Source organism: Synchiropus splendidus, chromosome 11, assembly GCF_027744825.2.
Source record: "Synchiropus splendidus isolate RoL2022-P1 chromosome 11, RoL_Sspl_1.0, whole genome shotgun sequence".
NCBI classification, from domain to species: Eukaryota; Metazoa; Chordata; class Actinopteri; order Syngnathiformes; family Callionymidae; genus Synchiropus; species Synchiropus splendidus.
Genome location: NC_071344.1, coordinates 13,512,090 through 13,537,722, shown reverse-complemented (window position 1 = coordinate 13,537,722; position 25,633 = coordinate 13,512,090). Strand labels below are relative to the sequence as shown.

At 47.7% G+C, this 25,633-nt stretch overlaps 2 protein-coding genes across 8 annotated transcripts in view; one reads left to right on the top strand and one right to left on the bottom strand.

The window, feature by feature from the left end:
* rmnd5b (required for meiotic nuclear division 5 homolog B) overlaps window positions 1-1,753 on the top strand; it is a 28,297-nt gene extending 26,544 nt beyond the window's left edge. For 4 of the 5 annotated variants that reach the window (XM_053878518.1, XM_053878519.1, XM_053878514.1 and 1 more), the window contains one exon: window positions 80-1,753. In XM_053878518.1, the coding sequence (XP_053734493.1) occupies window positions 80-143 (64 nt within the window). In that variant the 3' untranslated portion in view covers window positions 144-1,753. The remainder of the gene's footprint in view (window positions 1-79) is intronic. The other variant, XM_053878517.1, reaches the window with a different exon arrangement.
* On the bottom strand, window positions 1,651-25,633 carry n4bp3 (NEDD4 binding protein 3). Of its 3 annotated transcripts, none has more exons than XM_053878512.1 (10): window positions 18,965-19,142; window positions 7,680-7,960; window positions 7,456-7,615; window positions 6,194-6,400; window positions 6,003-6,142; window positions 5,736-5,931; window positions 4,947-5,039; window positions 4,620-4,871; window positions 3,989-4,241; window positions 1,651-3,883 (listed from the first exon to the last, which is right to left on the bottom strand). In XM_053878512.1, exons 2-10 carry the CDS (start codon window positions 7,925-7,927, stop codon window positions 3,522-3,524), a joined length of 1,911 nt encoding a protein of 636 aa, XP_053734487.1. In that variant the 5' UTR covers window positions 7,928-7,960; window positions 18,965-19,142; the 3' UTR covers window positions 1,651-3,521. The 3 variants fall into 3 exon arrangements, with proteins under 3 accessions (XP_053734487.1, XP_053734486.1, XP_053734488.1); XM_053878511.1 differs by lacking the exon at window positions 18,965-19,142 and adding an exon at window positions 25,510-25,633 and having other exon boundaries at window positions 1,652-3,883; XM_053878513.1 differs by lacking the exon at window positions 18,965-19,142 and adding an exon at window positions 25,510-25,633 and having other exon boundaries at window positions 1,654-3,883; window positions 6,003-6,124.

Sequence of the window (25,633 nt, the reverse complement as noted above, 5' to 3'; positions counted from 1 at the left end):
TAAGTCCATTTCCTCTGCCTACAGATGAGCAGTGAAGCCGAGCCTCCCTCTGACCCCGTGCTCGCTCTCTCTCGCTCAGGTTGAAATGCCCGTACTGCCCAATGGAACAGAACCCCTCACACGCCAAGCAGATCTACTTTTGATGCCGCGTGGCTTCTTCTTCAGTAAGGGTGAAGTCCTCTGACCCTTTGCGCTGGCCTTTCCCCCCGGTCCCCAGCCCACGGCGCGTTATTGTACTCACTCAGTGACTGGCCATGTTCACCTCCACCTCCAAGTTCCCTGAATCCAGAGACAGTCCCACACTAAAGTGCTAAGGTGGTAAATGTAAGAAAAAAAACCAAGCCCACCGAGAGAAGCGCCTCTTGTGTGGGAAGGATTGATCCAAACTCATTTTGCCTGCAGAGTTTTTTTTGGCTTCTTTTAAACCATGTGACTATTTATAGTGTTTTGTTTCTCTGCTTTACAAGGTCAGAACAACTTTGTTTTGGTGAAGCCGTTGAGTGAATGTTGAAGAATGACTGCGGATAATTACACACTAGTCAGAGGGTTTGTTCCGTCGGACGGAGCTTTTATTATTTGGCGGTGCGGGGAGCTTTGCAGATCTATCTGAACATGTGACTTTAAGCTCTAAAGTGATCGAATGTTGGCTGCAGTAGTTGAGGACTTTTCATTTTGACAGAGTGCACCAGCAAGCTTTTCCTTGTCTTGTGTGAAACTGACGTTCTCCTCAGAATAGAAGCCATCCTGTCTGTCTATACATGTACTAACAGAACCAAGGTTTTTTTGGTTGTCAGACAGCCTCATGTATTATAACCTGTCACCGTTACATAGTTAACAGGCTCTGCTGCACAACATTGAAGACTGGAAGGAACCACTAACACCACCTCCACACATGCACACGCACACTTGCTGAAGACTCATGGTCAGGTGACTGCAGGAGCTGTCTGATCATTGGGACTGTTGTGTAATATACTTTATATGGAGTCGTGATAGAGACCTTTAAATCCATACGCATCTCCTCAGGGCCCGTCACAGCACCATAGCCACGCAATAGCAGTTATCTATTCAAATCCAAATATTCCGCAGCAGAGATTGCATCTATTTTGGAGCCGGTGGTTGTGTATCAATAGTTGTACATATGGTCAGCTGGTGGCGATCAGCCGTGACACAATTCCGATCCAGTTTGTGTAGATACTTCCTGCTGTTTGTGGAACTTTCTCGTGTTCTCCTCAGTGATGTCAGCTCCCGTGGGCGGGGCTCATCTGTTCAAGCACTGCACCAGCACAGCTTGGAGCGACAATGCAACACAGTACTCATTTTCGAGGTCATGTTTTCGACATTTCAGTTCTATTACAGAGGGGTTGCACAATTCCTTTCTTATGTTGACAATCATTCATCGCTTCTGTTTAACTGTTACTTTCAGAGATAGACTGCAAGGGCGTTTTTTTTTTTTTTTTCTTTTAATGTTCTGACATTTGTGTGTGATGCAACTTTAAACTGTAAATATTTATCCTCTAACATGTTTCATATACTTGCATCTGGAGTTAAAATAAAAATTTATACTCGGTCTGCTGTTGAATGATATCCCAGTGAATAAAGAGACGGACTGCTTGGACTGAAGGCAGTTTTACTTATGTATAAAACTAGTGCTTTTGCTGTCACCATTGCCGTCAGTGACAAACCGTTCTGCTCTGTTACGCAGTCACTTCTTGATCCGTTTCTTTTTTATTAATTCATGCATGTCAGTGACTTCACCACTGGGTGTCACTGTTGTTGCGTCTTCACTTGTGGAGCTGGTCGACTCCATAAATAGCTGCTTCTTTTTTTTCTTGGGTCGGAGGCAGGTTTATCTCTCACAGTTTTAACACAGTAGAATTTGGACGGATGCATAAAGCTGATGGCTTTCAGACCCCCATCCTCCTACAGAGGTTCAGCATGGAGCCCACTTCACTTCAGCGCTCATCCTCTCCTGTAAAACACAGTTTACATAATGTTTTAAATACCAAGAGAAGGTTGGTGTGAGTCAGCAGCAGCTCATCACAATTCAGATTTAACCCCCACACTATTAAAACTCCGCCTCTCCGAAACAGTTTTTCTCTGGCAGTTTGCACAGAAGTGCTGGCCGTGTTGGGCCAACATGCATGTTCCCTGCTGTCTGAAGGCAGGAGGCTGGCATGCGAGGGAAGCCTCGGGGAGACAACAACCCAAGGTCGGACTTCTAAAAGCGCCATTAGTTTCAAAAGCGACGGCGTTCCTGCCGTCCCTTCTGTCATAAAGCTCATGTCCTTGGGGTTTATTGGGTCATTCCTGTGTGATTTGAAGCCCTTTAGAGTGCGGCTTCCGACAGCCTCCCCTTTGAGTGAAAACTCAACGTACTTCCAGAGAGGCAAATAAACATTTTTATTCGATGTGATCAAACATTTAAACAGTATTTCAAGTCATGCATCGAGCAATGCACCTTTAGACGCACAGTGTGACAAATAAAAAAGGCAATATACATGGAGTTATGTGTATAAATGCCACCTAACTGAACAGCGATCACTTTCCTACAATATTCCCAGACGCTGACCCTTCATTCACGGGTGCGTTGGCTGGATTCCCTTCTAAATCCTTTGGTTTACCATCAAGCTGTACATCATCCACGACTCCAGTGATGGTCGCGGCTGTTATTTACAGTCAGACCTGGCAGAGGAGGAGCAGGTCGCGGTTTGTCCTGTACAAATGAAGTTTCATGGAAGAGCAGAACAGTTCTGGTGCCAAAACTGAGACAGCTTATTCCTTGAGACAGAAAAGGACGGAGGTCTAGTTAGGAACTATTCACAGAGCAAAAGGCCACAACTAAAGGTGCTTTCACATATTGTCCACTAGGGGAGCTGCTTTTCAACAGGAACGCTTGAGTACTCTGCTTTGTGTTGGCTTGTGGTTCCAAAAAGTTGCTTTTAAATGAAGCCTCAGAGACACAGTCCATTACCTTCAGGAGCTTTCTCAGAAGGACGTCTGCATTAGCTATTCAGCCTGGTCAAATCTAGAAACGCAGGAGGTCTGTCCATTTGGCTCTTGGTCTATTTGGTGTGTGGTCGACTGAACCTTGGGTTACCAGGTGCAAGAGGAACAGCATCTTTAATGGGCCAGCCAAGTCTAGATTCTCGGATCATCCAGATGACTCACCTACGGAAGCCCTCTCATATCCTTGTTCCTCTGGGTCACAAGGGTTTGTGCTGCCTCAGTGGCCGTCGAACCCGATTCCTTTAGGCTTGCTGGACAGCCAAATAACTTTAGAAAGTACTAACTGGAGAGCAGCTCCGCAGGTGGTTCTCTATGTACCGTTATCCTTCACAAGCAACAGATTTTGGGATCCAGCTTTGGTCCACACCATGAAACAGGCAGTTCAAGCTGTGGTACGACAGTTCAATTCATGTATTTATGAGTGTCAGTTCTCTCACTGCCCTGACGGAGTCGCTCTGCCGCTAGCATGACACGCCGCACAGGGAACGTTTGAATTGCAAATCAGTCCAATTCATTCAAATCTCTGACGACTCTATCCTGTTGATCCACGGCAGCCCAGAGGAGCACCTCTCTTCCTCTCTCTCCTCTCTCATGCTGCTCTTCAGCTCCGCCACTTCTCTTTCCAGCGACCCATCGCGACCTTCTGCCAGGTGTCTGCTGGCTCTCAGCTGGCTCACTTCCCTCTGCAGCTCCTCGTTGCGGCGGTGCATCTCCAGGTAGCTGGCCTGCAGCTCCTTCTGGTAGCGGATGACCTTGTCTTTCTCCGTCTGCCACGTCTGCCGCTCCTCCTCGAACACCGTGGCCTGGGCTTCGCTCTGGCGCCGCTCCAGCAGCAGCTCCGCTCGCAGACGCTCCTCTGTGTGGCCGCCGCTGCCTCCTGCAAGAGTGCGCATGCTTCAACGGCAAGTTTGTGACGGCCCCATCACTTCGGTCAAGAGCTTAAAGTCTGTCTCATTCATGAATGAGGGTTGATGTGAAGCACCTGCAGATGTGGCTGCGCCCTCCTCCCCTCTCCCGTCATCGCTGGTGGTCTGAGAACCCAGCCTGCGCCGCTGCGCCCCCTGCAGGACCAGCTTGAGCGCCTCCACCTGGCTCTCCTTCCTGCGCAGCTCCCCGCGACTCTCCCGCAGCTGAGTCTTCAGCTGGAAGATCTCGCTCAGTTTGTGGGTCACCTCGGCCTGCGAGTCCCTGAGCTGCTGCTTGAGCAGAGAGATCTCTCCGGCCTTCTGGCACACCTGAGGGCAGAACAGGAAGTGGCTTTATTGAGTGCAATGTTTCGGCCTTATCTGGACAAGACAAACAGCCGTGGAATCCTCTTATCTCCAAGACCCTCTAATTAGTCTTCAGTCAATGCTCGTAGGAGCCATAAACCCCCCCAAAGATCCCCCCCACCCGACCGCAGACTGGCCCCTGAGGTCGCTGTAATCGGTCAGAAAACAAGTCACTGGCTGATCTTGTCAAGACGCCTCCAGTGTGAGCTGTTCTGAGCATGTGCAGCTGGGAGGAGGCCCCGAGGCCGATCCATGACAGTGTCATCTTCCCTCATAAATCTCCCATCTCATGTCTGAGTGACTGATTTGAAGGTTTTGAAGCAGTATCAAAGGAGTTCCCACCTCCCACTGCGTCTCCTCCAGAGTGGGACTGATGCACTTCTTCACAGCTCCGCTCTCTGGGCCTTGTTCTCTTCTGCAGCTCTCCAACTCCTCCTGCAGTTTGTTCTTCTCCTGCTGGGCCCTGTACAGCTGCAGCTGGAGGCCTCTCTGGGAGCGCTGGGCATGCTGGGAAACCTGCCTGAGCTTGGCAGCGTACAAGCGCTTCAGCTCCTCCACCTCCTGCTCCCACAGTCGCTGCTTCCCCTCGAACACCTGCCAGCGTTTAACAAGACTGAAACATTGATCCCAGGCACGAACCCACGGAGTGGAAGCCACGGCGATCGTCACCTGCGCAATTGCACCCTCGCTCTCGTCCAAGTTCCTCCTCATCTGTTTTAGCTCGTGCTCCTTCTCAACCAGCCGCTCCTCCAGATCCCGCACCTGAGGGCAGGAGTGAGACTGACTACGCTGCTGTTGCTGCCAGCAGAAGAAGCATCCATGAGCATAACAGCGTTGGACTCATGATCCAAACATTTGGTTGAATCATGAAGACTAAATGAAAGGGGATGGAGCCTTCTGGATGGAGCCTGCCATTTCACTAATGCCACACCACCAGTCCTTAGGGAGTTGTAACTTATTCATTATTTATTTATATCAAAATGTATTCGCTTTCAAATAAAAAACTAAACTACTACTAAAATAACTGCAATAAAATGGTATTTAACATAATTAAAACGGGTTGAGTTTAGAAAAAGAATGTACTGGACTGAAGTACATCAACATTAATTTAGAATTCAATAACTCAATCGTGGTTTGTTTTCATTTGCTTTTGTAGTACATTTGTAAAAACTACATGGACAAGTTTGAAGTCCCCCTAAATAATTTGATTTCTGCCATAGAAATGTGCCAATTCATTTCCCAATTTATGGAATGATTTTCCTGTAAATATATTGTGCTTTAACACATTTATTGAGCTGAGAATTTCTGTATTTATCTCCACTTTTCCTCCCACTTTTGGTGCTCCACTGTAGCTCGGAGTGAGAGAAGCAGTCTCAACATTAAAGCTGAAGAATGAGTGCGATCCAAATTTCCACAGAGGCTCAGGCCTCGGATCATCTTTATGTTCTGGAGACTCACCACGTCCTCCACGGACAGCGAGAGGGTCCACTCATAAGGGGGCGGAGCTTCTCCTCCATACGGAGCCAGTCTGGTCAGGGTGGCCATGCTGCGACACGCCATCTCCCCGGTGGGCCCTCCCTGCAGCCCAGGTGCCTTGCTGGCCAGAGGGCTGCGGTCCACCGATCCGATCGTGTTGATGTGGCCCATAGATGCACTGAGACAGATCCATAAATCACTTAGATCGAAAAAGGCTGCTGTAAATACGGGCAAGATGTTGGAGCAGACCTGATGTTCGACAGATGTGGACGGAAGGGAGGCTTGTACGGAGGCAGGCTGCTCATGGAGTTGTGACCGGAGTCTGAGAGGTTATCCTCCTCCTGACTCGGCCCTCGAGCAGTGGACAGTGGCTGGAGAAAGCAGGGATTCTTTGGATTTGGTTGTGAGCTACACATGGCAATGAAAGTGAAAATAGCTACCATGTTGGTGGTCTGGACTCCTGGACGAGAGGGGGAGGAGGAGGAAGAGGAAGTAGACACCGCCTTGGGAACATTCCCATAGGCTCGGCGAAGCCCGTTGGACAGTCCGTTATCCAGGTCCTCTGACTTGGACGAGGGATATAGGTTTTGCATGGAGCTGAAATTTTTCGGTGTGACGGGTTTGAAGGCCGATGACCTGAAATGAGCCTGAGCGAGGGAAAACAGATGAGCCGTGGAGATGAGAGGACTGTGGAAGGAAGTGAAGGTGGCAACAGGAATCGCTCAGCAAGGGAGCGTCAATCACAGTGAGTCAAGGAAATCAATGCACTTTCACCAGCTTTGTTCTCAGGGTCGATCAATCACACATGAGGTTTCACTGCTTTTATAAATCAACGCCGGGGTCAAGAGTTGACGCCCAACCTGGACTGGCGAAGAGTCCTGCTCTCAAGTGGGAGATGAATGGAGAAGGTGTCAAGTGTGATGTCGACAGTGTCTTCTGGGGTTCAGAGAAGCAGTTCTGGTTCAGGAAAACCGATTAATAGAAGGAGGCAGGTTTCCATCCTGTTGGAATGGAAAAGCAGAGAAATCCGAGAACCTCCTGAACCTGACTTCACCACTAAGGCTGGAAAATTATGGCTGTTGGAAATCAATTACTGTGACAAGGGTCAACGTGCTGGTGAAACGAAAAACCCTTCCATGGTAAGAAGAGCACAGGGATGGATGAGATGTCTCCAAAAACCAGTGTTGAGAAGCCGTCAACGCCGGCACCGGAGAGCCAGGCGTCATGTTTCTCAGTGTGACATGGCTTCGGTACCAATAACGTCTGGTTCTTGCTCACTGGACCATGGCCAAGCTCGACCTTTGTGCACACCTTCAGTGGTGTGGTGTTTCTAGGTGTCAGTGTGAAGCAGGTCACGTCCCTGGACATCATCAACAGCTTTTTGAGTGACACCTGAAAGGTATTGGCTCTGAATCGACCGATGCCCAAGGCTGCAGTATCAGCACTGGATGGGAAACAGTGGTGTGGAGCCATCCCTAGTCTGGCTGCTCAGCTCTTCTTGTCAGGCTTTGAGACTCTCCCGTGGACAAGGACTAAGACCAGATTGACTACCCTTCATGACCGGCCAAGACTGGAATGAGGATCTACGTGTTGTGTGGCGGGTTTGCTCCGGACCTGATGAGCTTCAGCATGAATACCTTGCAGCCTGAGAGTGGGTGTAAATTAAATGGAAGGAGATCTGAAGTGGTGAACGTGTGACTACCTTCTCATGCTTGCCAGTACTGGGAAGTGAATTCTTCGTCAAGTCCACCTCGGTCCCGTCCTTGTGGTAGACTTTGGCGTAGAGGTTTTCCTCTTCAACGCCGCTCACCGAGGTGATGATGTTCTTCAGGTCGGCGCTGGAACTTGATTTTGTCACTTTCCTGAAGGGGAAGCAGCGACTTGGTTGGCCTGACTGAACTGCAGGATGATGACAGAAGCACTTACCTGTTGATGTTGAGGTAGTTCAGCAGCTCTCGTTGAGTGAAGCCTTTTTTTAAAAGCCCGTTGGCAGGCTTGGGCCTCACTTGCGGCACGGCGCGGTTGACTTTGGTGGGCGACACGTCGGGCCGCTCCACCAGACTGCCTACACTTCCCATGCTGCAGCGGGAGGAGAGGGTCGCGGCAGGGAAAGGGTTGCGAAATCTTTTGTTGTGGCCACGGGTCAGTGGAAGAGTCTGGACTGAGGTTGCCATTGGTTACGAGATTGACCCAGGAGGTGGGGTCCACTGTGGAGAGAGGAAGAGTTTGGTGAGCAAAAAAAAAGTTTGTTTTTTTTCAACATGTTCTCCTCCCCTGACAGACACACCTCCCCAACTGGTGGCTTCTCCCTGCAGAGAGCGAGAGCCGACAGACGTGTCATCAGCTGCTTCTGTGTTCTGACAGCTGTCACTGGACACAGCTACAACCACAAACACGGCTGCAGCCAAGCACCACAAGACTAAACAAACACCAAACAACCCCCAACCAGCCCTAAATATACCCAGGGCATTCCTTCAAGTCAACATCAAAAATGAGACGCACGAGTTTTGGCTTAATGGGAAGTGAAAATCCAATTTGTTGAACTATGTTGTGCCTTTTTTATCTTCTATTTTTTAAGTTTCCTGGGGGCACATTTCACTTTAACTCATTTTATTTATTTTTTTCAATGCTCTTCCGCTCAAGCAGGGACATGACTCTGAAGCGTGAGGCCCACAAACCCCATCTTGCCTTTCTGAGGCGTACCAAGGCCAAATGTGAAGTCTTTCTGGAATTGGCTTGATCCTGAGCACGTCACCATGAACACGATCCTCAGCTACCTCAAAAATATCCTCCAGGATGCTCGTATTCACGACTTGTGTCCATGAACTGGTTTACTGAGCGCCTTCAACACCCGACACAGGAGGGATATTCCCAATCTGTAGGGGCATTTGACCCACAGATTTGAAGCTAAAACTCAACCTGGTTGTTTCACCATCTTCTGCAAACCATCACCCAGGATGTCGTCTTCAGATGTCGCCTGAATACCCTGCTCCCACTCTCTGCATCTAAAACTCCTGTCCGACAAAGTTGTGAACACAGGTGGTGACAAAGGGCAGCCTTGTGTGTATGAAGGGCTCGAGCATCCCTTACTCCAACCCTGCGCAGGACCCCACGAGGATCGTGGTCAGGTGAGCCCTTCAAGTCACCATGTGACATTGCTCCAAGTCACTAGGTGCATGTCCAAACAACCCGTGTTTACTAGTGTTCTGGGAGAAATTGAATTTGTCCGAACGAAATGACACGCAAGGACTGTTAGCTGATGCCCTCATGAAATTATACTCAGTCAGATGCAGAACTTCAGGCCATGATCACGCTGGAGTGCAGAGCAGTGTCGGCATTTGCACATGAAATATAGGCAGGCAGCTCCTTCCCAACAGAGAGACGCTTCTGTGAATTTGGGGCCCTCCCTCCTCCGCCCTCTGAGACCTGCTTCTTTTCAGACAAGCTCATTAAGGATCACTATTGATCTCACCTCCCTGACCCCGGCTCTCTTCTCGTACGCAAACACCACCAGCAGCAGCTATAAAACATGAGGGAGACCATAAAACACGCCGCGCGCCACGCTCTTTCCGACTATAAACAAGACGTGATGGATGCCGACTCGCCTCCGGACGGGTGTGATTCAAAAGACGTCATTAACTTGGGAACTAAATTCTGGAGGAAACCATATTTGTCTGCGCAGTACCTCCTTCTTAGACCTTGGACTGTTGACTACTGATGTGAGCGCTCAACTGTACGTGAAGGACAAACACTAATTTCACCCTAATAAATGTGAAGATGGTTTTGGGTTCTGGAACGTTGGAGCTGCTCAACACTCCACTGCGCTGTGGCATTTAAAACCCTCCGTTGGTCCAGTCAAGCGAAGGAATGAGCTCTGAATCAGCCAGGAAAAGAACAAAGGCAAATAGAACCTAGACGATACTTGGGTGCAAAATATCACGAACAGTTGTGGATGGATTCTATTCCCGGAGCTTGACCTGATAATGGCCCACACCTGGAACTGATCCTCCATTCAGCTTCAGTGCTGTGTGTCAGATCCTCACTGGTTTTCCTTCGTCCTTGCTTCTTTGGTCCTCGAGCTTTGATTGTCAAATTGATCTGTGAGTCAGTTCTGTTCTGCCACGCGCTTCTGTTTCCTCTGCCTTTGTTCTCCCAGTGGTTCTGCCGTTGTGTTTGTGTTTTGATTCCTGTTTGTTCTGTTTCCAGATTTCTCCCTCGGTTCTGTTCGTGTTTTACTCTTGGTTCGGTGACGCCCTCGGTTCTTGCTTCTGTCCTGTTATTCCGTGAATTAATAAATTGTTAACTTGTATTGTGCTTGAGTCTCTTTGCTGTTGGTTAACACTTGCACTTGGGTTCCGTGCACATGTGCCTCCTGACTACTGAAGCAACATCGACGTCTGAAGGCCCAATTATGCTCTGCATTACGTACGGATCCGGATGCGAATGAATCCTTCTGTCTGTGCTCTCCCTTCATTTCCTCCTTATTCCTGCATGTTTCCACAGACCAAACAGAGCAGTACCAGTGGAAACCATGGGGGGCAGTGTTGCTGTTACTCCCCGATACGTAGCTCTCAGGAGACAGGAAGAAGACAAAACAATGGTGGAAACTCTCCGTCCTCCAGTGGCCATATATTTACCAGCCTCACTGCCCTCTACAATGTAGTTTTCCAATGTCACTGGAGCACTTTAAGAACTAAAGGAATTTGTCTTTTTTTTCTTTTGCCATTAGCTTAATAAGGCCCGAGTTCTTGGTGTGGTGTGGCCCACAACATCACAGCTCTCACAGCTCTCAAGTCTCAGGCTAGTGACGTTAGCATTAAACATTTAGCCACCGTCTTTGTTCTGTGACTGTTTTGCTGCCTCATTAAGTTAAACTTCGAATGAACTCCTACTAGATAGAACTGTAACAGCTTTAAAAACTAACTTGTTTTCAGATTTAGAGAGTTTTGGCAGCCTTCAAGATGAAAGGGACTTGTTAAAGTGCAGGATCGTGTCTAATGGCCGCGCTGTCGAGCTCCTTCACACAAAATACATCAGCAAACACATCAAATCTTGTGCCCTCGGGCATTTCCGACTGCGTTTTACCAAATACTTTGCAGCTCCTGCCTCCTCTGAAGTACTATGCAAATGCAGTTTCAGTCCGCGAAGCACTCCAGACCCAGATCCACGGTGTACGTAAATATTCATGAGGTTCTGTTGGTAAAAATCAAGATCAGATTCGATTCATGTGTTCAAGAGAGGGGGTTTGGTGGGTTGGAGAATGAGCTGGCAGGTTATGGTGCGGATGAATAAGTCATGAGGTGCCAAACCTAATGGACGCAGGTCCCCTTTTAGCTCGGTACTGCACTTGTGTTCTCCTCCTTTCAGGGAGCAGCAGAAGCACCAAAGAGATCCAGTAGTTTTGTACTTAATTTATAGGTGCCGGAGCCGTGGAGATTTATGGAGGAGCCAAGAGGCCGAGCTCCTTAAATCACAGTCGACGCAACACATCAAAGGAGCGCTCCTCAAACTGTGCTGGGCATTCTCTGAACTAATTGGAAAGTTCTCCGCTGATGATTTATGTGTCTCCCACATAAGTGATGATTATTGTGGAACATCAACATTTTTCAAAAACTCACAGATTTAAGGTGTATCCTCGTGAAATTACAGTGGAACGGGTATGTGTTTAATCAGTGTCAGGTGGTTGAAGTCACAATCTACCTCAAAGCAAGTCGCGTGTCAACATTCCACCAAGTTAACGGCTGATTTAAGAGTGTTTTTTTTTTATCTTTGCGGTGCTGTGTTCACTGGTCCTGCACTGCTCCTTCCATTTACAGGTCACAAACAAACAGTAATTTGCAAGAGCCACTGCATGAGCAACATGATGGTGACAAGGAGATCAAACATCTAATGGTTTCACAGGGTCAGAAGACACAAACCAAGCCAGACACACACACACACACACACACACACAGCGTCGGCGAAGGACTTGAAAAAGACATGCAGGATGTCAGTGAAGTGTTTAGTCTCTCAAAGTGACGGCGGTCACAGCCAAGGCGATGACGGTGGAAAGAAGGACGAATTCCAAAGCTGTTTTACTGAGCACAAGCTCGGACTCGTCATGTTTCCGATGCATCACGACTCCCACGGACGCTCGTGCACGCTCTCTCATGCGAGGTGTGTGTGTGTGTGCTCAGGTCACTCAACAAAGCCCTGAAAGAAGCTGATCCTCTTTTCACTTCCCCCGGAGCTCTCTCTCTCTCTCGCCGCCCATCAAAGCGTGTTTATGATTGTGGGGTAGAACTTCGCAGGTTACATCTCAAACTCCCACAGAGCTACACTGGGTTACATCACACCAACTGCACTGCCAGTCTCCACAGCTGTTGCCCATTTTAAATACACTAGCTTCAAGTTACGTATTGTTCATGTGAGTCAGCCATGGAAATCGGAAGTCAGTCCGAATTAGGAGTTCAGACGGTTGGCACAGCGCAGGGAGGGTGTTGCAGGTTCGTCTTTGATCCATCCAGTGGCCGGACCACGTCCCAGAATAAACCACCTCTTCACAGGTCAGAGGAGCTGCATGATCACCATCATATTCCAGGATGTTGTTCAAGATTTCCGATGCTGCAATGTGCACAAGTTGGACTGAACAGAGTGATCTGCATTAAAATCTTTTCATGATGAGGAGCAACGTTGTTGAAGGGCTGTCCAGGAGTCAAATCACATCAGAATGCTGGGATACCGATGACACCATCGAGCCCAAAATTGCCCCAGATGTCAAATAGAAGTACATTTTCAATTAGTGATACTGATATCATTTCATGAATAACAGCTACGACCAGACCTCAAGGTCCACAGCTACAGGCCCAGTGTATAAAGATATAAAAAAGCCCCAATTCCTTCAGTTGCAATACGAAAATAACCTGAAACTTAAAAGACTTCTATGGCAATAAATCAAACGTCATCACATTTGCAGTACTTCAGACTGGTCAGAGCCAGTGTTGTGTCTGCTCGGTGCTTGGCTGTGCTTGGCACAGTACCTGGCCCCATCAGCCTGGAGGAGCCAGTGCAACCGGGCCGCCTGGATCACACGTTTTCTTCCGTTGAAAAATTAAACTGTTTAAAAAAAAAGAATGTCTGAAAAAAGAAACTGTTTTTCTTCTGTTGTGTTCTACATTTTCGTTCCTGAAAAAATGAGAATAAAGAGTAAAGAATAAGATCATAAAAGGCTACTGGGTGTCTGTGTCAGGATGAAGGAAGAATGGAAGGAAACTGAGACCAGCTCAGGCACCAACAACCACGGCGTGTCGCTTAAGTGTTCGATCTGATGAGCAGCTTCTCTCACCAAGTGTGGATGATAACTCGGACTCTGCTAGAGAGGAACCACCATCACACCACCACAGCTCTGACACCGTGAAACTTTCTTCCCCCCTCATGCCGCTCACCACTTGAGAGGTTTAGCCACAAGGGAATTTCTTGGACCACTTCTTTGACCTCAGCTGAGGGTATTGATCCATCATCTTCTAGCTCAGGAGGTTCATCAAATTCCTCGTCTAACCCAGAAGAAAAAATGCTAGTTGCTATTTTTCATTCTTTGTCTCTAAGAAAAGCAACAGCTCCAGAACAATATTAAAGTGACGCATCAATGCGGAAGCAAACATGAGAACGCAACTGAGAGCAAACACTTCAGACTTCCTCCAGAGGCTGAACTTTGATCTGAATAACACTCATTTGTGTCTGAAGACTGGAGAGCAACAGGGAAATCAAAGCTACGGTTTGAAGAGGTGAAGCCTGGTTCCATCCGGTGTTGTCTGAACTTGTTAGGAGCATCGTCCCAGTTCCACATGTGAGGTGAGAGATGACTCTGCTCTGTTACTGTCAGGGTCATGACGCAGTGAGTGTGAGTCGCTGCAGCCTCTTGTTCATTATGGACGAGGGACTCAGACGGAGCTTGAGAGAGCGGAGCGTCCATGAGCCTGACAGGTCAGACACGGCGGTGCTGAAGCTGAAGGCCCAGTGTTCCCTCTTACACTGTCTCCATTGATCTGGAGTGCACAGGTCAGTGGGTCATGTTTGGTCATGGCTAGGACACAGACTTCCATTCAGGGCAGACATCCACATGCAGGCATCTTGTTTTCAAGTGCAGGCGCAGGAGAACATGTGACTTCAGCTCACTCAGAAAGTGAATTCACACCCCACTGAAACCAGGCGGATTTGCAGTGAAATCGACGGCAGAAAGAAAAGAACCAAGATGGTGTCCAAAAACACCAGATAAGAGTGATGCTTGTCAACTAGCCAGTTTAGGAGATCAGCGTTTTCTGAAGTACACACCGAGCCTGTCATTTTTAGTGGCTTCAAAGGTCAAAGAAGCTGACGCCGATCAACATCTGCAGAAGCCAGTCAAGAGGGTCGACATTCCAAAGTTCTCAATACACACAAAGGTAGTGAAACACTACAGCCTTGTACTGGCTACTTTTATATTTTACCCCCGAAAAAAACATATTAAGAGATGAACATCAAAGTAGTGAGATATTTGGCCGTATTTTTTCACACCTCAAATGCTAACATGCAAAACACGCACCAGCTTTTTATTTCACTTCACCTTTGAATTTCACATATTATTTTCTGGTTATTTACAGTGAACTGTGGTATAGATATGACACGTTATTAAGTGTGCAATTCTCTCCCACAAACCTAGATGTGTGTGCCATTTTTTTACCATGACATTAATGGCTTTCTTCTCACCCATGATGGAGGCACAGCGAAATCATTTTGACGCCATGCCAGGATCAAGCGGGAGCAATGGGGATTGAACATCACCTGAATGATCTCAGACGGACTGGACTCAGCACCAGAGCCCAGCTGGTCCACTTGGTCCTCCGTGGCTGGTGTGAGCAGATTAAAGGTCCAACAACAGAATCAGGTTTAGTGGGAAATCACTTGCAGCCCAGGGATCTTATGCAACCACGAGCTGGTCCTCATGACTTTCACCTCCGGGTGTTGGCAGCAGGTGTTGCTGAGCACCAGCTCTCCCAGTATGAAACACTATTAGGACTCGCAGCATTCGCTCTCACATGTGGAGCCACTGATGTCATTTCCTGTGGCACGAGGTTGTTACTCCGGAGTGTCTGAGGCGGTTTGAAAGCACAGTTTGATTGAGACTGACTGTGTTTTACAGAGAGACAACCGGCTTTATGAGCCCCACACGTCGATTCATGAATCCAGTTCCAGCCTCTGAATAACAATCCCTACCCACCAGACAAGCCTGTTTATTTCTCAGGGTCCATCGATGTGTCCCGCTCTGCCAGAACTCACCTGCTGACTTCACACTATTGTATTTCAGCTGGCAATCCAATGCACGGAGCGTATAAGGCGAGGCGAGGTTATCTGGGGTCAGCCTGGTGCCCGACCATGATGCGACCGAAGCAGAGCACATGACATCAGGCTCCCAGTTTTCACTTGATAACATCATTGGAGCAGGTTACATAAGCTTTAGCTTTGTTTTGACAAACACTTGACTCTCGCTGTGGCTCTGTGAGAGCGAGCTTTGTTGGCGGGTGTGTGAGAGAAAGAGACAGGGATTAGGGATGAGGTGAAGCACCTGACCTCTGACCTGAACGTGTGCTTGAAGATGACGCCGATGTTGCTATCAAAACTGTCTCACCACATGTGACATCTTGAGGATACCATCGACTTGAGCCTGGAAGAGTCGCACTGACGAAGAAACGCTGACTGAACTGTCTTTGTCAGGATTCTTTAATGTTTCACACACAGCTGGAGAAACATCTTGCAGATGTTTTACTGCTTCAATCGTCCTCACTGCCCTTCACACATTAGGGGTGAGAGCAGGGGTTTTGAGGGGCACCTGCTGAAGTTGCAAAGTTCTCCTTATTATCTAGTGTCGTAGCACTAGCATTGGGCTTCGTCTCAAGACCACTTTTTTAGGGTCTTATTCTGGCCTCGGTCTCTAATGCATGTTTGTCTCATTCTCGGCCTGGGCGGGGTCGGGATATCTATTCAAGACCGGTCGAGACCGACGGAGAATCGGTAAAAAAAAGTTTTTGTTCAGTTTTGTTGTGGTTTATTCTTTGATGTTTATCTGAGGTCTCAAACCGACCCACAGTTTGGGCAGGTTTTCGGTCGTAACAAGAAATCCAAACACCAGGGAGGTGTCTGGAGATTCTAGAATGTCAGACTGGAGCTGTTTGTTTCAGCTGTCACCTGGTTCACCAATATGTGGCTCATTTCTGGATCAGTTTGAGACTCCTGATGTACACTATCTTGGTCTGGTCCGGGTCTCGATACTCTTGATAATGTCTTGGTCTCGACCTCCAACTGTCTCAATTCATCTTGATCTCCAAATGCCTCGGTCTGGTCCTGGTCTCGATACTCTCCGGTCTCAATATTGTCTAGGTCTCGGTTGATCTCTGGACTACAACACTATTATTACCATAGATTTTATCCACGTGGGCAAAATTGGTGAGAAAGTGAGAGGAACATAAGACTGAGAGAAGAAGAAGATCGGATAACCCGTGTTCACCTGACTTCTCAAAGCGTTTCTGAAGCCACACGGCACAGAAGTGTGGAGTGCTTTTCCTCTCATCGCTCACTGTCTCGGTTCTGCTCGGTTTCTGTTCAACAAGCTGGAATGCAAAGCCAGTCAGATCCGACCAAACAGAGTGGCATTCCTGGCATTTCTTCCTGGGCAATTATTAATGCACCTTCCTCTGACCCACAGCGGCTCTGATTCAATAAACACCTTATCAGCGCAACGCTATGGCGGCGTGGGAGAAGCAGATCAGCAGCCTGCTTCCCATGAGGAGCAGCTCTGTAACATCAGACCTCTAATAACGGGTCATTTTGAGAAACGATCAAGACAAAGGCTTATTGACTTTAATGCAGATAATTGGGGGGTGTGAGGACGCGCTCTGTAGGCTCAGTGTCTTCAGGATTCAGGGTCATTTAGGAAGAACTTGAGAGGTCCACCTGCACCAGTTTCACCCCGGTGAGGATCATGCGCCTTGGACACTCAGCTCACTATATTCTACAACTTGCAACAGGAAAATCCAACAAATATTTGAGTGAATCTTTGGTACCATCTGTTGCTCATATGCAGTTTGATAAATGACCTCGGGTCAGATCTCGTAGGGAAGAGGCAGATACTTCTCCCTGTTCCAAGACCTTCTCAAGCTCTTCCTTCAGAAGATATTCTGAGCTAAAGTCCCGAGACATTGTCCTGCACCTCTCTGGTCTCACCAACATGGGTTCTGATGCTTGAGCTGTCTCAACTGGCTTCAGCAGAGGATCTTCTCACAACCAGGGCTCCACATGGAGCATGACAGTGGCCTTTTCTAAAAACACTTTTCTTTGCAGTATCCACCTTGGTTTAACTTTCTTCTGTCTAGTCCCTGACGGAGTGGGATGCAGCTGCCACTCCTCCAAATACTCTGGGGAGCAGCCGCTCACTCTCTCACCAGTTAAACCCTCCAATTTACTTCTGTATGCTTTTGGACTATGGGAGGAAACAGGAGCGTGGAATGAAACTAAAACCTACTACCTTCGAGTTACGAGACTGTACCATTAACTATCTTAAAATATTTGCCTTTAAATGGAATCATTGTTAACACTCATGAGGAGTCACTAACATGATCAATGACTCTGGTGGTGACCCTTCTGGTCACTCCGCTGAACTACAGAAGCTTGTGAACATCTGGCTGAAGTTGCTCTTTCAGATTCATGATTCGACCAGAAGGGGGCTCCTAACTGGGATTTCCACCCCTTATTCTGTGTTTCAACAAGCGTAGCATTAGTATGTGCAACGCAAATCTTCTTCGTTCGATGCTAGAAAATTACGACGCCCCCTATAGGCCTGCATCAGTCCTGCATCAGTTTTACATTGACCACTGGTGGGGGACCCACGGACTCCCCTCTGCTGAGGGAAATCCTGGTGAGAACCTGGCACTGCATCACGCTGAGCCTCAGTGAAGACTGGAAGACAGCCAGCAGCTGTTCCCCCTGGAAACCTCCTGAAGCTCTGGAGTGTGGATATCAAGGCATCTCCTGGCCAGTCTTGTCCCCTTCATCTGCATGCTAACACCACACTACTGTTGGAATCTCATCCTTGCTGCTCCTCAGTAGATAATTAGACATATAGTTCCAACTGAACAAGATGTTTTGGTCCAGATGCCGAAGGTTTTCAGTGTAAACAAAGACGCTGACACGGGCTGATGACGACTGAGGGGATCAGCAGTTTCCTCGCTGAGAACTTTGACTGTAAACAGAGTGGCTCCTGAGAAGCCGCAGTGTGGGAACAACTGGAGTTTACAATGACAACACCGGAGTCAACATGAGACGCGTTTCCCCTTCAGTTGCACACGGAAACTTCACCTGGGAACTCGGGCAGAACAAACAGCCACATGAAATCTTAGCCTGCTCGGCTGCAACAGAGAGCAGCAGCAGCCCTGAGGGGGAATTCCAGCCACGCACACACTCAGCAACTGCACATCAGGGACCGACCTACTGCTGCTGGAGCACGGGCCCGGGTCATGCACTCACCAACAGTTCCTTAGCATGGTGTTAGGGAGGAAGGCGAGCGAGGCTAACTGGTATTCAGCTGCAAGGCTGATGAACGATCAGAGCCAGTCGCCATCTGAGCTGACTTTTTTTTTAGAAAACTCTCTTATTTAATGTCCCGTTTACCTTTTGATAATCTGAGCCTCTGTGGAGCCAAACTTGCTGAGCAAACAAAAAAGAGGCAGAGAAGCACATGAGGCTTAGTACATCTCAGGGGCCTCAGAAGTGAAAGCCGCGGACCAGATTTGGCCCCCAGGCCTTCAGTTGGACTCCAGTGAGCTTGCAGTTTAATTCCCAGTCATGCTTGAAGGCTGTGTTTGCTTATTAGAGGTGGAACTCGGTAAACAGAAACTTCTCCACTTCAACAGAGGCTGTATAATGAATTGATCCCTTTAATACTTGAAACCAGAGCGATCGAATGTAAGAGCTCCAGTGATGAACGGAACACTTTTTAGCGCTTCAGTACCGAAGCTTTTTAAACAGGAATTTTCCGTCCATCTCTTTGAGTCTCCTGCATCAGGTCCCGGCCCTAAAATCTTCAATGAATCTCACATGATTCAACTTCATGATCAATATTGTTCAGTTTTCAGAGTAATTCACACAAACAAGACAGTGCTCTCCTGAGATCAAAGTCTGGCCAAGTCAGTCGGTTTGTTTACCTGATAGAAACTTTGCTGCTCAGCTTCTCATCCCATGCTCTTCATACGAGTCTCCCTCTGGGTTTGGTGCCAGCCTCACTTCACATAACGCCTCATGACTTCCTGCGTGAAGATGGTCTCTCTCCAGACGGATCTAGAGCTGCGTGTGCGTCTGGTCACCTGCGTTCCTGGTTCATCACAGAACCTCGGTCCTCGCGCTCAGTTTTACAAGCCCGTTTCCACGCCCTCTTAACGTTTCCTCATCTCATCTTCACGCTGCTTCCCCCCCCCCTCGTCTCACTTTGTGCACTTTGAGCTCTCTCAGGGATTACGGCGTCCGACTTGTTCCTCCAGTTTTAGAAACAAAAGCTCTGCATGCGAAGCGGCTCTCCGCTGCAGACCCACCGCTGACACACAAGTGTCGCTGGACAATCAATAATGGCGCAATTTGGGCTGTTTGTTTTCAGGTACGAGACAAGAATAGCCGTGGAACATTGGCTCGAAAGGCAAATATAGAAGAGAAAGAAGTGGAAAATGAGAACAGGTGGAGGAGGAGGCGTGTCAGAGTCTGGACAATGGTGTGAGTGTTCGTCCTTCCTGCTAGTGAGATCCAACATGTGATCACCAAGGAGCCGAGTGTGTGTTTCCCTCCAGATCTGTAACAGAGTTTTACTTCCACGAGTGGCACATGTTCCAGACCTCAGTGCCATGCGACACTGCACAGTAGTATACGTTACACATGTGTCTATTGATCGATATCGTTCATCTGCCAATTGATTTGGTGAATTCTTTCTCTACGTGGATGGATGGAGGCCATTTCCAAGGTCAGCAGAGGTCAGGTGACATAGGAACATAAGCTACTGTGATCTTCATCACCATCTGTTCATCATGAACCCTGGTTCCCAAAGCTTGCACTGTAGAGCAGGGGCTCTGAACCTTTCTGATCTCGGGGGCCACCTTTCCAGAAACACATAGTATAAGTATCAGGAACAGAACCGATTCATGACTCTTGATTTCATTTGTGATAAACAACCACATTCAATCTACTTACACGTAAACAAACTAAAACCTTGTGAAATGACATGAAACCATGTGATCATCGCAAAGACATTTATTTGTCAATGAAAAGTCCAAGAAGGAGCAGAAGCACGTGCAAGTCAGTCATGTTCATCGAATTTACTGAAGAAAAAAAGGAAAAACACACTTGATTCAAACTGTTGAGAAAATTGGAAAAACAGTATAAAATTCTGAATAAAATAAATAGAATAAACCATGTCTAAATATAAAATAAAAACAATATATTATATTTAAACTCCAAAGAAGATATAAGTGAAGCGTAACTGAAAGTATGGCCTTAAAATGTTCTAATTAATTGTCAAAATTGCTTCAACAGGTGCTTTCATGAACAGTGTAAACTGGAGGGGGCGCCATCACATCGTTTTTTTCTTTTCAAGACCTTCTCCATAGTGGGTAACTATCACAGATGTGCAGCTGTCAAGTCAATTCAGTGACTCACTACTGCCACCGTAGAGTATGTGGCTCATGTGTGCGACCGTCAGCTGACCAGTTCTCAGGCTGCTGTAAGAACAACCATCTCAATACTGTGAATCCTGGCTGACCAGTCCATCCATCGCTGGCCCTGCGAGAGCCAGCAGGTGCTGCCGGGCCTCAGAGGCCGATCTTGGATTCCACAGATTCTCAGATGGTCATCTGCCACATGAAACCCCTGAGAAGCAGCAGGAGCAGTGACGATGGTATGAACACTGCAGGAGGAGTTTTCAGAGGCTCATGGATGGCAGTGACAACATGTGTCCTACCGGTCTGACTCTTCAAGCCAGACAAGACTCATTTCCTCTGCTTAAGCCCGGCCAGACAATCGCAGCCAGACACGCAGGTTTCATTCTCTCTCCTCAGACACTAATCTCAAAACACGTCATCTGACGTGGAACAAACACGTTTGAGTTGTCAACCTGAGCTTTTAGTCCCTTTGACCTCTAGGTGACTCCAGTGAGCCAACAAACAAAAATGCCAAATATTCAATCTGGAAAACTTGATCTAAACCCAAGAACCAAATCAGCCTGGTCGAGTGTCAGAATAATAATGTTAACATGACGTAACAGTATTTTACAAATGAGTGAAGAGGGATGAAGGCGGAGAAATGGCCGCCATATTGATTTGCACAGTTCGAATGGATGAAAACGACCAGTTGCATGCATCAGTTGCAGTTTCAACAAAATGCATACTGCTTGTTGAACAGTACATTACCGGCACTTTGGAACAGGAAATATATGTTAAAGAAAAATAATAATAAAATAAATTATATATATATATATATATGTGTGTGTGTGTAGGTATTTTTCATCAAATCCCCTTTCATCTGCATTTATTTTTGTTTTATTTTTCAAGTTTCCATATTAGCTGTTGCCATTTATTTATCTCCAAAAAAATCAGCCAGTCGAAGGGCAAAACTGGAGCTCTGTGCTCGGCGTTCTAGTGTTTGCTGTGCTCTCATTTCCGACGCAAAGAGTGTGAACAGCAAGGCTGATGCTGACAGCAGACGTGGTCTTATTGTTGTGGCCTACATGTCCATAAATAGATCATAATTCATGAGCTCACAGCCATGACCTCACCTGATTGTGATGTTTATTGTGCGACGACTGACTCGTGTGTTGAAGTTTATCTTTGAAAGAAAGCGACGAAGTGAGCGGAGCGCGGCGCGATGGCGACCCAACTAGTAAAGGTGGATAAAAATAAACCGCCGTGCCCACTCACAGTCAGCGCGGGGTCTATTGTGCGGCAGATCTTCAGACAAAACAGAGAGAGAGAAGTCCAACACAACCACGCTTCTGTTATCTTCAGCGGGCACATGAATCCTCGCCCTCCTCCCCTGAGATAAGGCCCATCAATAAAGGAACAAGGAAGTGATACGGCCCAGTCCACACCGACACAAGAAAGCTGCTCCCAATGTGGACAAGGCAGCAGTGGCAGGAAAAGATTCTGTATGACTTCGAGATGGAGAGAGTGAGGAGCTATTTTGGTGCGGCATGTCAGACAAAGAGCACAGTCAGGGGCCTCCTACACACCCGTGGACCTCTCCCCTCTGAAGGTCAATGGGTCCTGACGGTCCCAGGAGCACAAAATAAGACGTGGAGCCTCATGGCCAACAGCTATACAATTGAGTTCTTAAAAAAGCCATGATGAAAACAAGGCGTCGCCTGCCGCACTTTTCATTCACCCTTTCATTCATTCCAAGGGCCAAGGGCTCTGTCTGTTTCAAACCATGTCACCGTCACTGATCACATTCCTCTTTACGTTGGTGCTGCTCACCAATATATCCAGCAGGGGGAGCAGCTCAGAGTCAGATGTGGATGACAACAACAAACTCCCAAACCAACATGGCGACCGTGGAGTCAGTGTTGATCATGTAGCTCTTGCGCAGAAGAGGAAACGGAGGCAGCGTTGTAGGAGGCGGTGGTCGGTGAGGCTGGTAAATATATGACCACTGGAGGACGGAGAGTTTCCACCATTGTTGTGTCTTCTTCCTGTCTCCTGAGAGCTACGTATCGTGGAGTAACAGCAACACTGCCCCCCATGGTTTCCACTGGTACTGCTCTGTTTGGTCTGCATCAGTAAGCTCCGTGGAAACGTGCAGGAATACGGAGGAAATGAATGGACAGAAGGCTCCGCCCATATCTGGATCCGTGCATAACTTTGAGCATTAATGTTAGCAGGCACATCAGCACAGGCAGCTGAGCCCGAGGAACTGTGAGTCTGTAGTCAGACAACACCGCAACATTATTATTAATGCGTTTTTATACACAAAGCTATAGATGGACAGTAACTATGGTAACAGGACTTTTGGGGAATGTTAACCACTTTCGATAGCTCACACAAAGCCTTTATTGGCTGCGTTGGAGCTCAGGAATTTCACACGTTTGAAAAATTCTCCGTGGCTGTGGAACAGTCTAAATGCACTTCATAGACGAGACCGAGACCTTGGAAATGTGCTCGGAGATGGCTCCCAGCCACACAAAACTACATGGTACTCATCCAACAAAATCAAGGTTTTTTTTGTCAACAAATACTTTTATATATAATAAACAATCACTAAGAATCAATAAAAAATATTTGACTATACAAAGTTGTAAATGTAAAGTCAAATATTGGACAACATATCCACATGTTTTTGTTGTAGGAGTTTCTGAATCCTCTTATCCAAAATGTTTGTCAACAGTTAAAGGAAACTATAAGTTGTTGTTGACATTGGGAGTAAAACATTTTTTTTTTCTCTTGATGTCTTTGGTGCAGAGCAAAGGGACACGTTGTGGGACAAAAGGCCGAAACGATACGCATTCCTGTGTGACAACAGACGGAAATCCACTTGGCTCTGGACCGTCACCCTGATGTTGTGGGAGTCCCAGGTGACGGACAGCACGGAGGGAGAACAGTGGCGTCTGAAAGGACAGGCCAAGAGGGGACAACTACACAAGTGGAGGGTTTTTCTTTGTGCGACCGAGCTTGGCCTCCGGGGCGTCTTGTTTGGGAGGATTAGGAGCCATAAGTGTGAACACTCAGAAACTCATGAAAAAGCAAAGTAGGATTGAGGCGATTTCTCTGAGAACAAGTGAACAAAGACCATCCCAACCTTGGCTTCTGTACTCCTGCACGCAGGAGCCCGACTCCTTCAGATGATGTCAGCAGTGTATTGATCTCACTCTCCTCACAGAGAAACTGGTCAGTGAGTACGTTTGAGTCGTCTCCTGCAGTAAATGCTGAGCCGTGATGGGTGTTTCATCAGCTGTTCCAGGCTCCTCCTCAGGAGAGAGTCGACCCCCAGAACAGCTGAACCAAGACAGAGAAGAGGCACCAGAATGGGCTTTGGTCAAGCAGCGTAGCTGCTCTTTGCTTTATTCTAATATTTTGTTGAATGAAACACCAAACAGAGAAGCAGAATAAAGATATAAAATCTCAAAGCCGAGCTCTGTTTAAGTCCGAACTTTCATTTTTAGATCTTATTTCTCACGATCAGACATTCCATTTTCCAGCGTCTGAATAATTGATGGATAAATGGATTTTTTATCTGCTCAATCATTAATCCAGCGTCATAAATAAGGAACATAAACAGAGGTTTTATGGCTATAACTGACATTTGCTTGGTCTTGTTTGCCAGTGCGCGACGGTGCAATGTGAGATTCACTGGAGAATCTGGTGTGTGGTGGTAAGAAGACTCCACCGCACGCGTCCGATAGAAGAATCGCTGAGTCAGAAGGCTGTTGACTGTGTTATCAAGCATGTGGTCGTATTTCTGGTAGTTCAATAGTCAGTTAAAATGCTCCCAAAACTTGACGGCCTTTCATGCATGTCCATATCATGACCTTCAGAGAGCAGCTTTGACCTTCAACAGGAGATTACAGACGTCATCATTCTGTTGAAAAATGGAGGGAGGGGACTTATATGACGGAGTAGTGTAGATGCAGAGATCAGTGACACTCAGGAACAGACGCTGTTTCTGTCAACAATAAGAAGGGAACTTCCAAAAAAACAGAAACTGAAGGGAGTGTTTGGTGAAGGGGATGACTGTGTCAGACTGGCTGATATCCGACTGATGTTTCCTGCTGTAGTCAAGTAAATAAACCTTTTGTTCAGGCCGCCACTTGGACTGTGTTTTCATTCTTGGCCCCAAAAGTGATCGAGTGTGATAACACCCGCAGCTGACCTGTTGCAACCACAGTATTCAGTCGGCTTCCTCCATGGTTTCCAGACACCTGGGAGGAGAACAAGGGTCAGACCCAGGACGGGCCATATTCCTCTTTCAGGTCGATTCACTTTTTTTATGCAAATATTTTGATGTGATTGGGCAGTGAGGTCCGGTCATTGTCAGTAAAGAGTTCAGTCCCTGAGGGATTTGCTCCTGTGAAACCAGGTGACACCAGTTTCAATATGATAACAGTGAAAATCAGTAAGGGTTGTACGACCCAACACATCAGTTGCTCCTGTGAAGAAGTGGCCAGTGGCGTCGGGCCGCAGCCCAAAACAGCACTTCAACCGTGCGTGTGATGCCGGCAGGCGTCGCCACGGTGACATCAGCCGTAATCCTAAGTCACAGCAGCGTTCTCCGGCCGTGGCCGCTCATCTTTTGTGTCTCTTTTGTCAAAGCCGCCACTTCACTTGCGTCAGCGGACGCCAATAAAAGAAGCCATTCCAGCAGCGCTCCATGAGTCCCCAGGTCAGAGGTCACCTGCGGCCTCTGGTCTCCACGACGACAGCCCCCAAGACTGAGACAATCTCCCCCTCCAACACCCACACAGAATCAGGGTTGTGTTGTGTCGCCCGACACATAAACAGGGTGTGTGAAGTGTGAGACCATCTCCAACATACACAACTGTGACAGAGCAACACTTCAAACACACTCATGCAGGAGACCGCCACATGGCCACTGGAGAAGCTTCTCCTGAACTGACCACACTATATCACCTCTGCATGCTGCAGCCCGTGTTAAGTTAGTGCTTGTTTCTGCGAGGACCACCACACACAACATCCCTGACGTCAGGATTGAAGAGGCTTACCATGTTCTGCACGCAGGACATCTTCAGCTCTGGATCTCCTCTCGGTGACAAGGTCAGATAATGTTACTCCGCCAAGCCTCAGCGGCGACACGAACGCGCAGTGTTTTCCCTCCGAGCTCCGAGC